The 13,144-nt window shown below is 46.7% G+C and overlaps 1 protein-coding gene across 1 annotated transcript in view; it reads right to left on the bottom strand.

The window, feature by feature from the left end:
* The window catches only part of LOC311521886 (NACHT, LRR and PYD domains-containing protein 12-like), a 53,675-nt gene that overhangs the window by 13,084 nt on the left and 27,447 nt on the right, over nucleotides 1–13,144 (bottom strand). Inside the window, exons 8-10 of the mRNA XM_084630574.1 lie at nucleotides 12,869–13,042; nucleotides 4,354–4,524; nucleotides 2,499–2,669 (exon numbers count right to left, since the gene is read on the bottom strand). Of these exons, the coding sequence (XP_084486700.1) occupies nucleotides 2,499–2,669; nucleotides 4,354–4,524; nucleotides 12,869–13,042 (516 nt within the window). The remainder of the gene's footprint in view (nucleotides 1–2,498; nucleotides 2,670–4,353; nucleotides 4,525–12,868; nucleotides 13,043–13,144) is intronic.

The raw sequence follows: 13,144 nt of genomic DNA on the forward strand, positions 1-13,144 counted from the left end.
GGTTCGCATTATAGTGCGGTTGTGAGGAATGCAATGCGTGCGTTGCGTTACTGCACATGGCAGAGCATAGGACTTATGGAGGAGCAGAGTCTGGCAGTGGAAGTGGTGAATGTGTTTTGTGAGGGGTGACGATATTTAAATGGGATGTTTTCTTGTTTTCAAGGGTTTGTTTGCACATTTCTCTTGTGCAACACTTGTGGTTGGGTTTGAATTGGACCTTTTCTCAAAAAAGACGCCCTAGTTCAAACGGGAATTAATTCAGGGAAATTCTCTGGCCTGTATTGTACAGGTCAAACTACCTGTCACAAGGTCCCTTCTGGCCTTCTAATCTATATGCATGAGGACAGATGCACGGATTTAGCTCCAATACTTTTGGGTAAAACAATGCCAGTGTGGAGGGCAAAGCCTGAGTCCATTCAGCCATGGCGAGTTGGACACATTGAATTGCCTGTGGTTCGCTCATTCAAAAAACCAGTTGAAACTCCAACAATACAAGTCTAGTGCATGAGGCCTATGAATCACCCACCAGACCAAGTTGTGGTTTTGAGGGTCAGGGAGCTGTACTGTCCAAAGGTTAATTTTACACTGAACATGAAAGACAAGGGGATGGGGTGACGCACTTTCAGAAAGGTCAGTGTCCTATAGCAAGCCCATTGGGGAGCAGGGAGGAAAGAAACTGAGAGGAAAGAAAGAGACAGGGAAATGGGGGCATAGTGTGAAAGGGAAGAGAGAACTTGCATGAAGATCAGAGACCAGGTTGGGGCATTGACAGATGGGCAGCTTTGTCCAGCCAGGGGCTCAGAGGCAGGGCTTCTGACAGTTGTAATGGAGGTATATTTGATTGGTTGAAACCCAAAGATGTTTCCCCCAGTGAGCTGGAAATTTCATAGTTCCAGGCTCAGCCAAGCAACGAAAATGGAGCTGAATTTGGGGCAGATGAGGTACCATCACATTCCTGAGCTGTCTAACCATTTAGCATCACTGCCTCTCATGCCACCATCTGTGAATGACTCACTCCCAACCCTCCCCCAACCTATGAGGGATAAAAGGGGCAGGACTCTGCAGGGCCACACAGATGGGAGGCACCAGTGAGCTGTAGGTTTTGATCCTCAGGAGGAGACAGGAGGCAGCAGGTGTCCTGAGCAGAAGGCTCCCAGAGCAAGGGGGAGGGAAGGAAAGTCAGTGGGGTGATGGGAAGAGAAACCACTGACTGATGGCTACTTTCCCTACAGAGAGGAGGGGTTTTGATAGTAGCTGGTGGATTCTCTTTTCTGCAGGCTGTGTAATGGAGATGAAATGCACCTTATCCTCAAGAGGGAAGATAAGGAAGAGGCACTGATGGTGAGAATAAAAGAAGAAATAAACTAGCCCGGAGTTGAATCCCATCCATCTACACACAGATAGGCAGAGTTTTGAGGCTTCCCTTGATGGCTGAAGGGGAGAGATGGTGACAGAAGCAGCTCAGCCCTCCAGGCTGTGGATCTGATGTTCTTGGGGGGGGGGGATTGGGATCCCTGCATTAGGGCTTAGTGGCACTAACCCCAAACCTCCAATGATGGACCTTAGCTGGGAGGCTGATTTTGCCATTCACTCTGCTTGTGCTTTTGTTGCTTTTCAAGAGATCTCAGCATCCACCGTGCAGGTCTCTGGAAAACTTGGGCAGAAGAGTGACAATGGGAGCTGCTGGGTTCTGAGCAATTCTGAAAATCTGGCCCAAATTCCCAGGAGCACCCCACACCAGGTAGAAGTTCAGTCACGAAAGAAGACCCACTGAGCAGACATGTACTAGAATAGAAAAGGGAGGAACCACAGCTTGCCCCAAAGGGTTTTGTGTTTTATAATGAGTCCAACATTGGCCTCTGTTCTAACCTGCCCAGTTTGTTACTGTGACCACACCTCCCCACTCCCAAAGGGCTGCACTTTAAAGGGTATTTCTCCAAACTGGTGGCGCCTCTCAGCTGAGAGAAGCTTCCGCCCCATCTCTGTGAATTTCAAGGCAGGAGCTACCATGGCTAGGGCTGAAGCTGAAACCACACTGGATAGTTCAGCTCAGATCGGGAGGTTAAGAATCCTCCAGCTCCTGGAACCTCTTTTGCCTTAATAAATTTTAAATCAATATGTCAAGGTGTCAAAAGTCATCAAAGTTCTCTACAAAACAGGCCGCTAGCTGAAGGGGAAAGACTGCACTATTTTAAAGCACATGCATTTTAGTAAAGAGTTGTTTTTAAAAAAAAAAATCTATTTATTCGCTAAATATCAGGGGGCTGTGGAGCCAGCTTCTGGTGTGGGCCCTGCTTTACTTAAAAATTTCTATTTTCCAAGCAGGGCATTCCAGTGCGTGTTGTGAGCCAATGACGGAGGTGCTGGAGAGACACTAATCTCTCAGCATCTCCATGTAGCTGCAGGGAGCAGACATCAGACACCAGCCACACACCCTGCCAAGCGCTTTACACAAAAGGACACCTGTAAATGCACAGAGGAGGCCAAATGTTACTTACCCCAGTTTCTGCAGTTTGCAATTTGGGTGTTTCAGTCCCTCACACAGCAACTGCACTCCAGAATCTCTTAGATAGTCAATACCCAGCTCCAGCTCTGTCAGGCTGTCACTGATGCTGAGAACAGCCGCGAGATCCTCACAGCAAGCATCTGTGAGAAGGAAATTTTTCAACCTGCAGGAGAGAGAAATGCAGAGACAAGCAATCACTGTGTGAATGGGGCTTGTCCCAGCTGTTATGACAGGTGGCCCCACACACCCACCCACTTCTCTCCCGGACCAATCAGCATTGAGAATGAGCCAGAAGCCCTGCCTCACACCCTGTCCCAAGCCTCACCCCTAGTCTAATGAGAAACCAGTGTTGGGTGGGACTTCCTGCATAAGCCCGGCTCCATGCATTTCACCCTGACTGGACCGCCCTGGGAATGAGCCAGACGCTTCAAGCCCCAACCCTCTGCCATCGACCAATGAGGAATAAGGGGTGGGGAAAGACTAAGCACCACCCCTAGTCCTTTCCACTGACCAACCAGAATTCAGGATGGCCCCTGCACTCCCATCTGTCAGAGTTTTAGAGTAACTGCACCTTTGATCCCCTCTGTGGTCTGCTCAAGGAAAACTCCCTCAGGCTTCTAGCATTCACCTCTCTCTCGGCAGGGACCCATGCCCCATTCCCTTCTGACTGGGAGTTTAGGCTGGGGCAGCCACACTCTGATTATCCCCAGAAGGTCTGACTAAGTGCAGTCCCTGGACTTTGCTCTCTTTCCAAAGCCTGTAACTGTGGTTTACTAGTGACCTACCCAGCACTCTCAAAGCAGAGTGCAATTATTTAAGGACAAAAACATACAGAGAAAACATAAAACAATAACAGGATTTAAATGCTCCCCCCACCCCACATCACCTCTATGGAGACCCAGGCAGATTCCAGTCCCAACAACCCTTCAGCAGGGTGGGGTCTTCTCTTGGAGAAAAGGTCACAGCCATTTGTCAAATCAAAAAAGAGGACCCCTCTGTCAAGATCAACTTAGCCTTTTATACCAAACCTCTTGCTTTGCCCCCGCTCCCAGAGTCTGATTAGCCATAGAGCAAATGGCCCTGCATAATTATTAGGTCCCGCTGGAAGGCAGGCATGGGATGCCTACAGAAGGCTGTGACAGAAGGCTTGGACAGCCCTTGAGTCTCTGTGGAGGATGCAATTAACTTGAGCTGGTCTGTAGGCTTGGGACAGAACACAGGAAGGCCCAGAGATGCCCGTTTGGGAAGATTTTCACAGGAAAAGCAAAAGGCACATCTAACAAAAAGGCTGCGCCCTGCTAAATGTTGAGTCCTTTCTCCAACGTAAGGGTGGTGGGGGCGAGATCTCCTCAGCAAAATAGCTGGTAAAAACGTATGTTCACCCTAATCTTGTTCTTGGAAGCATTTGCGCTGTTGAGCTTAAATTTACTAAAAAAGTTCAGCCTGAAGCAGACACCCAGTATGGAAAATTTCCATCCAAGCAGTTAGAGTTCAGCCAATTTATAAGCAACTGAAGACAGACTTACAATAGGAAGTATCAGGCAAACTTAATAATAGGTGATACTACCAGCACATGTATTCAATTACAGGCAAAACACTTATTCCTCAAATTCAGAGAGGAAGAGGAAGAGTTTGGAGGTAAAGCTCCAGTCTGGCCCCATCTTTCTTTATAGCTTCAAGTTTACAAACATGACAGGCCAGCGGGATGTTGTCAACAACTGACACATGAGGTGCTGCAGGCTGAGTCAGCTGTCAGCCTCACCATTTACTCGCTGGGAGCTGACAGTCTCACACCATCGGCACAGCCTGCTGAGTTCTTTACAGAAAAGGAACCTGTAAACACTCACCCCAGTTTCTGCAGCTTGCAGTTTGCATGCTTCAGTCCCTCACACAGCAGCTGCACTCCTGAATCTCTAAGGAGGTTCCCCCTCAGCTCCAACTCGGTCAGCGTCTGGTTGATACTGAGAACAGAGGAGAGATCCTCACAACAAGCAGCTGTGAGCTGGCAACCCATCAACCTGCAGGAGACACATAAACAGAGGGAAATGAGCACCTCTGTCTGTCCTGTTCCCTCCTTGGGTTTTTATAGCAAGATTCCTTTATTCCGGGAATAAAATCACAGAGCTGCAGCAGTGGTTGCTGAGGACCATGTGAGGATTTCAATCCATGTGCAGCTGCAGCTCTCATTGATCCTGTATTCCACATATGAATGTTATTCTAAGGCAAAGTTCCCAAACTCCATCCCCTGAGCATAAGCACTGTAGCTTCTGCTAATGAAGAAACATTAAAGGAGGAGCCAGGAGAGAGGGAATAAAGGGAGGGACAAGATTCTCATTGGAAAATAATGAAACTGCTCCTGCAGTTAAAGCTATACTTTAGTTTTGCAGACGTGGGAAGCCTGTTGTTCTCTCTTGCTGTCTCATTTCTACTTAGGATTCAGCCACGAAGCCAGCCTCTGGAGTACTTAGTTCTGAACATTCAGAATTCAGGGATGGGCTCAGTTTTGCTGAGGGTCAGGTCCCCCCATCCCTGTCCCATTTTCCCTAGGTTTGACCATACACTAGAAATGGCTGGAATTTCCATAGGGAGCCCAGTCTCGCAGGCTGGGCCTCCAATTAAATTGTTACAGTCTTTCACCATTGCAGACCCACTGTTGTGACAGCAGCATCATGGGAGTGACTGTAGAGGCGTCAGAAATTTGTGAAGAGCTAAAAAGTGGGATAAAATGAGCCCAGAGCTAGTGTCTGTGTTACATATGGGCTCATAATGCTAGAGACAGACTGATAGGTGCCTCACAACTTCCCTCAAGAAAGCTCAAACGAACTTCCAGTGATGGTCAAGGCCAGATCCATGGCTGGTGTAAATCAGTGAAGCTACTTTGAAGTCAGTGGAGCGATACTGATTTGTACCAGCAGAAGATCTGGTCCCTAGTGTGGAAATTCACTGGCCATAAACTCCCTGACATGTAGTGTGAGTCACAATTTATCAATGGATGAAAATATACATGGATTGGTGTAGGAAGTGAAGACTGGGGACGGAATTACAAAGGAAGCCAGTGGCTGCTCATGCTAATCTTTGTATTTTACAGTTGGGATGTTTCAGCCTCCACAAAGTGGTGTCACTCCTGAATCCCCTTGGCTGAGACTGGAATTCCTTCTCTGGGACTGAAGGTAAATGTCACACGCAAAGTACAGCTCAGACAGTGTGCAGCAGCCAAATTATCTGAGCATATCACACCATGACTCTCAAACTGTACCAAACCCCCATGAGTTTCAGGATATCATTCCAAACCCTAGCAGTAGCCCTGATTTACAAGACTCGTAATAGCTCAAGGTGAGGCTGTCTCAGAGACTGTTCACCCACCCGTGATCCACCAACCTGACTACATTTTCCATGGGCACTACAGCTAACAAAGTCCAGGTCAGACTCCCAGGGGCACAGGCAGAGCATTCTCAGCAGCAGGCCCCAGCTGGGGAGCGCTTTCCCAGGGAAGATTAGACTGAGCCTGGCCCTGTCCATGTTCAGATCTAAATGCCAGACCAGCCTCTCTGATCCCTTACAGAGACCGGCGTTCAGGTAGCTCCAATTGCTGCCCAGCACACAGCCTTCCAAAATGTGGAGTGGCACAGGCTCATACTCCAAGTTCAGAAAACTAGTTAAGTTTCCTCTGCCCCATCAGGAACAGGAGGGGCAAACCCTAAAGGTCAGAAAACCAGGACATTTCCCCAAGGAAAAGCAAAGCATCTTATACAAGGACAAATACGACGTTTACATTTCATAACCTGGCACAGCGGCCCTGTGTGCATCATCAACTTGACAACGTTACCTGTTATGGAACATTTCGCAAGTACTGCCCCCCGGCCCCTTCCAAAATATGAAGCAGCAGTGACCTCTAGTGACTGGCCAGAGGAACTACACTCCCTGTCTTCACTGGATTCCATCTGCAGTAGGGACAGGAGTCACAGAGTTGCCAAACCAGGGTCAGATGAGATACCTGACACTTGGCTGCCCTGTGGTCTGTACTTAGTGGTCAGTGATGTCGCCTTGCTGCTGGGGAAGTGCCTTTCCCAAGAGATACTGCTGCCTGGATCGCTGTATTTTTTTAAAAAGTTGCGTCTGACTATTCACAGCAGCTTGCAGTCTGAAATCCAGCAGCCAATGCTCATGCAGCTGCCCCAGTCTGAGACGGATTGGTCCCCAGCTCACCCGAAGATCTCCTGAGAAAGGGTAAAGCCTTCCAGAGCACCAATACAAACTGCCCATCAGTAGGCTCCCCCTGCCATCAAGCCCCCCCCTTCTTGGTCACAGCAGCAGATCAGCCCCCAGTGCCCAGGCTGGGCCTGGCAATTCCTTGGGGCAACATGTTAGAGGCCCCCCTAAAGCTGTCCGTCAGTGTTGGAAAGTGAATGTGATGTTGCAACTCACCCTACCCCAGTTGGAGGTCGCTGAGCAACAGGATTCTCGGGGGGATCATTCATCTGCTCCCACTGCCATTCCCACTTGTAGCAGAAAGGAGAAGGTCGCTCTCACCGGTTTCTCTGCAACTCCATTTGCTCCCAGGAAAATCTGGAAGCGCAGCTATCTCCTCCTACAGTTCTCTGCCAAACTCCCTTTCCAAGTGAGAGACTGAAGAGGCTTCATTCAGTGAAAGGTTTCAGTTCACTTCTGCCCCCAGATGACAAGGATCTGACACAGAGGAGTGCTGGAGAGAAACTGTTTGCTATTTCCTGGCCCTGCCTAGTCCAATGACATGGATCAATGTGATAATGGCCTGTCACATGACAGAGGACACCCACATACTGCTACCTTAGTAACTAGAAACATTTTTCTATTCCCGGAGGGGCCTCTTGTCAAGGGTATTTCTACAAACTGGTTGTTTCTCTTGGTTGAGCCTTGCTTCACTTCCCAGTGCGGGGACTTCACAGGCTAGAGCCACCTCAGCCAGGAGGAAGCTGACACTGGTGAATGGTGCAGTTCACACTGTGCTGGCTGCTCAGAAGATGAACAAAGGGAGGTGTAGCTCGTAGAGCAAGCTTGCTTGTATTATATTCACTGCTTCACATTATATTCAGCAGTAATGCAAGGAACCTACAGGCCTGTGTCCTGTAAGACAGCAGTGTGCCCTTGTTGCCAAGAAAGCCAATGGCATTTTGGGTTGTATAAGTAGGGGCATAGCCAACAGATCGAGGGATGTGATCGTTCCCCTCTATTCGACATTGGTGAGGTCTCTCTGGAGTACTGTGTCCAGTTTTGGGCCCCACACTACAAGAAGGATGTGGATAAATTGGAGAGAGTCCAGCGAAGGGCAACAAAAATGATTAGGGGTCTGGAACGCATGACTTATGAGGAGAGGCTGAGGGAACTGGGATTGTTTAGTCTGCAGAAGAGAAGAATGAGGGGATTTGATAGCTGCTTTCAACTACCTGAGAGGTTGTTCCAAAGAGGATGGTTCTAGACTATTCTCAGTGGTAGAAGAGGACAGGACAAGGAGTAATGGTCTCAAGTTGCAGTGGGGGAGGTTTAGGTTGGATATTAGGAAAAACTTTTTCACTAGGAGGGTGGTGAAACACTGGAATGCGTTACCTAGGGAGGTGGTAGAATCTCCTTCCTTAGAGGTTTTTAAGGTCAGGTTTGACAAAGCCCTGGCTGGGATGATTTAATTGGGGATTGGTCCTGCTTTGAGCAGGGGGTTGGACTAGATGACCTCCTGAGGTCCCTTCCAACCCTGATATTCTATGATTCTATGATTCTAAGACATTAGCTTCAGCAAGTTAGCATAAGGCTTGAGGCCTAGGAACTCTGAACAGATAAACGGCCCAACAGAAACAGGGAGCTGTAAATAGAGTATTTAAGGGGGATTTCTGACCACAGGAACACGGCCCAACCACAAGAGTGTTATGGCAATGAACTGAGATACATAACAGGTACATGAGCTACATCCACAGACACCTAACCAAAAGAGGGCCATGGTAACAAATTGACCTATGTGATAAGCTGAGATCACTGATATACTGACTTACAGGAGAAGGATACTCCAACATTAGCAAGGTGAGGAAATACAAATGAGGAAAAGGGGGGAAAGCCTTGCATCAAACATAGAGGCATCAGCGTAACATCATATAAAAGTTGCATCCCAGCCTAGGGGCAGTAGGAGAAGGAGATGTAGCTCTTCGGAGGTGCCAGAATGATGGCCACTGATGATGAAGGGGAAGGTGATGGTGATGAGGAAGATGAAAATGAGGTAGGATCAGAGTCTAAAGTAGGGAAAGAACAAGTCAAAAATTACTTAGACAAGTTAGAAGTCTTCAAATCACCAGGCCCTGATGACATGCGTCCTAGAATACTCAAGGAGCTGACTGAGGAGATATCTGAGCCATTAGCAATTATCTTTGAAAAGTCATGGAAGACAGGAGACATTCCAGAAGAATGGAAAAGGGTAAATTTAGTGCCCATCTATAAAAAGGGAAATAAGGACAACCTGGGGAATTACAGACCAGTCAGCTTAACTTCTGTACCCAGAAAGATAATGGAGCAAATAATTAAGCAATTAATTTGCAAACACCTAGAAGATAATAAGGTGATAAATTACAGTCAGCATGGATTGGTCAAGAACAAATCATATCAAACCAACCTGATAGCTTTCTTTGACAGGCTAACAAACCTTGTGGATAGGGGGCAAGCGGTAGATGCGGTATATCTTCACTTTAGTAAGGGTTTTGATACTGTCTTGCATGACCTTCTCATAAACAAACTAGGGAAATACAACCTAGATGGAGCTACTATAAGGTGGGTGCATAACTAGTTGGAAAATCGTTCCCAGAGAGTAGTTATTAGTGGTCCACAGTCATGCTAGAAGGGGATAATGAGTTGGGTCCCGCAGGGATCGGTTCTGGGTCCAGTTCTGTTCAATATCTTCATCAATGATTTAGATAATGGCATAGAGAGTACACTTATAAAGTTTGTGGATGATACCAAGCTGGGAGGCATTGCAAGTGCTTTGGCGGATAGGATTAAAATTCAAAATGATCTGGGCAAACTGGAGAAATGGTCTGAAGTAAATAGGATGAAATTCAGTAAGGACAAATGCGAAGTACTCCACTTAGGAAGGAAAAATCAGTTGCACACATACAAAATGGGAAATGACTACCTAGGGAGGAGTACTGCGGAAAGGGATCTGGGGGTCATAGTGGATCACAAGCTAAATATGAGTCAACAGTGGAACGCTGTTGCAAAAAAAGCAAACATCATTCTGGAATGAATTAGCAGGAGTATTGTAAGCAAGACACAAGAAGTAATTCTTCCGCTCTACTCTGCACTGATTAAGCCTCAGCTGGAGAATTGTGTCCAGTTCTGGGCACCACATTTCAGGAAAGATGTGGACATATTGGAGAAAGTCCAGAGAAGAGCAACAAAAATGATTAAAAGTCTAGAAACACATGACCTATGAGGGAAGATTGAAAAAATTGGGTTTGTTTAGTATGGAGAAGAGAAGACTGGGAGGGGACATGATAACAGTTTTCAAGGATGTAAAAGGTTGTTACAAGGAGGAGGGAGAAAAATTGTTCTTCTTAACCTCCGAGGATAGGACAAGAAACAATGGGCTTAAATTACAGCAAGGGCGGTTTAGGTTGGACATTAGGAAAAACTTCCTAACTGTCAGAGTGGTTAAGCACTGGAATAAATTGCCTAGGGAGGTGGTGGAATCTCCATCATTGGGGATTTTTAAGAGCAGGTTGGACAAACCTGTCAGGGATGTTTTAAATAATACTTAGTCCTGCCGTGAGTGCAGGGGACTGGACTAGATGACCTCTTGAGGTCCCTTCCGGTCCTATGATTCTATGATGGCTCACATTTCAGGTTGTTCTACAATGGATGGTGTGAGTAAATGGATTTACAGATGTACATTCTGTAGAATCCTGAGCTGGATATGTTTGTGACTGTGCTAAATATATTAATAAACTATTTGTAAATATAGAGGAGTTCCTGTAGTGTGAGTGTTGCAGCTGTGCACATCGGAGTTTCCCATTATATAATGATTTGAATAAATACTGGGCCCGATCTTGGGACAAGATACTGTCAACCCTCAAAGTGATAACTGGGGATTATATTTATATTTCCTCTATAATCTATAGATCGGGCTACAGAGGGGACAGCACAGGAAGCCTCTCTCTCCTTGCCCAGCTGCAGCCCTCGCGCTCCCCTGAGCACAAGGTCCGATCCCTTCTTTGCTCTTAGGGGCAAAATAAACAACTAAGCAACCAATGAAGAGTAGAAGGGGGCCATGATAAAATCCCACAGTGCACTGGCCAGGACAGGCAGCTGGGCAAACAGAAGAACAAATGGTAGCTCTTGAAGAGGGTTTAGCTACAGACAAATCTTCCTGACCCCTTGGCATGTAAAGGATATGTGTAACACACACACCTCTTGGGTGTGGTGTTCTGTCCCATCTAGTGGCACCGAGATCCCTGAAAGAGAGAGATAAAATGAGTCTGCCCTACAGCCTTAGCTAAGAAGCAGGTGGCTTTTAGCTCACGTAGTAAAGGCTCATGCTCTAAGCTCCAGAGGTCCCCAGTTCGATCCTGCCCGTCGGTGACCAGTGTCTGTCGGTGTTACAAGTGGGGGCTCATCCAGGATTCCAACTGGGAAGTCTCTGAAGCTTGGGACATGCTTCCTCAGCTAGGGGAAGTATGTAACCCACACACCTCCTGGGTGTGGTGTTCTGTCCCCTCTAGTAGCACCGAGACCACTTAAAGAGAGAGCAATTAATAAGTCTGCTCTACAGCCTTAGCTAACAGGCAGTTGGCTTTTAGCTCATGTGGTAGAGGCTCATGCACGAATCTCCAGAGGTCCCCAGTTCAAACCTGCCCACTGACCACCGGTGTCTGTCAGCATTACATGTGCAGGAAAAATTCTTCCTCTCTGAAACAGTGTCCCTCCCAGGTTTCAGAGTAGCAGCTGTGTTAGTCTGTATCCGCAAAAAGGAAAGAAGTACTTGTGGCACCTTGGAGACTAACAAATTTATTTGAGCATAAGCTTTCGTGAGCTACAGCTCACTTCATCGGATGCATGCAGTGGAAAATACAGTGGGGAGATTTTATATACAGAGAGAACATGAAACAATGGGTGTTACCATACACACTGTAACGAGAGTGATCAGGTAAGGTGAGTTATTACCAGCAGGATGGGGGGGACACCAAAACCTTTTATAGTCACAAAGTTCAGCCACCAGGTTTGCCGTGACATTATCAGGGATACTGTTCCTGACGGCTTGTAGTCCATCTTTGTGTGTACCACTGTGTATGTACATTGGCCAAACACTTTGTGTGTATCTCTGCCATGTACATTGGCCAAACCGGACAGTCTCTCCGTAAAAGAATAAATGGACACAAATCAGACATCAAGAATTATGACATTCAAAAACCAGTCGGAGAACACTTCAATCTCTCTGGTCACTCGATTACAGACCTAAAAGTAGCAATTCTTTAACAAAAAAATTTCAAAAACAGACTCCAATGAGAGACTGCTGAATTGGAATTAATTTGCAAACTGGACACCATTACATTAGGCTTGAATAAAGACTGGGAGTGGATGTGTCATTACACAAAGTAAAACTATTTCCCCATGTTTATTTCCCCCCCTACTATTCCTCACATGTTCTTGTCAACTGCTGGAAATGGCCCACCTTGATTATCACTACAAAAGGTTATGGGGATTTTTTGTTTTGTTTTTTTCCCCTCTCCTGCTGGTAATAGCTCATCTTACCTGATCACACTCGTTACAGTCTGTATGGTAACACCCATTGTTTCAGGTTCTCTGTGTATATAAAATCTCCCCACTGTATTTTCCACTGCATGCATCCGATGAAGTGAGCTGTAGCTCACGAAAGCTTATGCTCAAATAAATTTGTTAGTCTCTAAGGTGCCACAAGTACTCCTTTTTATCCCTCCCACAGTTCCCCCTGAGGCAGACAGATGAGAGATTTAGGCTCCTGATCTCCTTGGACCTCTTGTGTTTCTATTAGTTTGAAATCAAAATAAATGTAGTCTTGTTTAAAGGTGATTAAACAGGTGTTTAAAAGAGCCTGCTTCAATTTTTATTGAAAAAAATACATGCTAGTGGAAATCACTCATTCCTCATGTTCAGGGGAGTTTGAACTACTGCTCCAGTTTGGTCCCATCTTTATTAATAAATTCTGTTCTCCAATCGCAATAGACCGTAGGGATATTGGGAGCCACTGAGACAACAGGTGCTGGAGGGACACTCAGCTTTCAGCCTCTCCGTGTTCCTTCAAGGACCTGACATCTTCCACCATCCATTCCCCCTGCTGAGTTCTTTCCAGCAGGAAGATGTGTGAATACTCACCTCAGTTTCTGCAGTTTGCAGTCGGGATGTTTCAGTCCTTCACACAGCAGCTTCATTCCTCCCGCCTCTCCCAGGTTGTTCAGCACAAGATCCAACTCAGTCAGGGTCGGTTTGGCCCTGAGAACAGAGGAGAGATTCCCACAGGAACTGGCTGTCAGACCACAATTCATCAACCTGCAGGAGACATAATCAGAGAGGGAAATGAGCACTTCTGTCTGGCCAGTTCCCTCCGTGGGTTTCTAGAAAGAGTCCTTTATTCTGGGAATAAAATCACCC

The sequence above is a fragment of the Lepidochelys olivacea genome (assembly GCF_965140295.1).
Source record: "Lepidochelys olivacea isolate rLepOli2 genome assembly, chromosome: 6".
NCBI lineage: Eukaryota > Metazoa > Chordata > Testudines > Cheloniidae > Lepidochelys > Lepidochelys olivacea.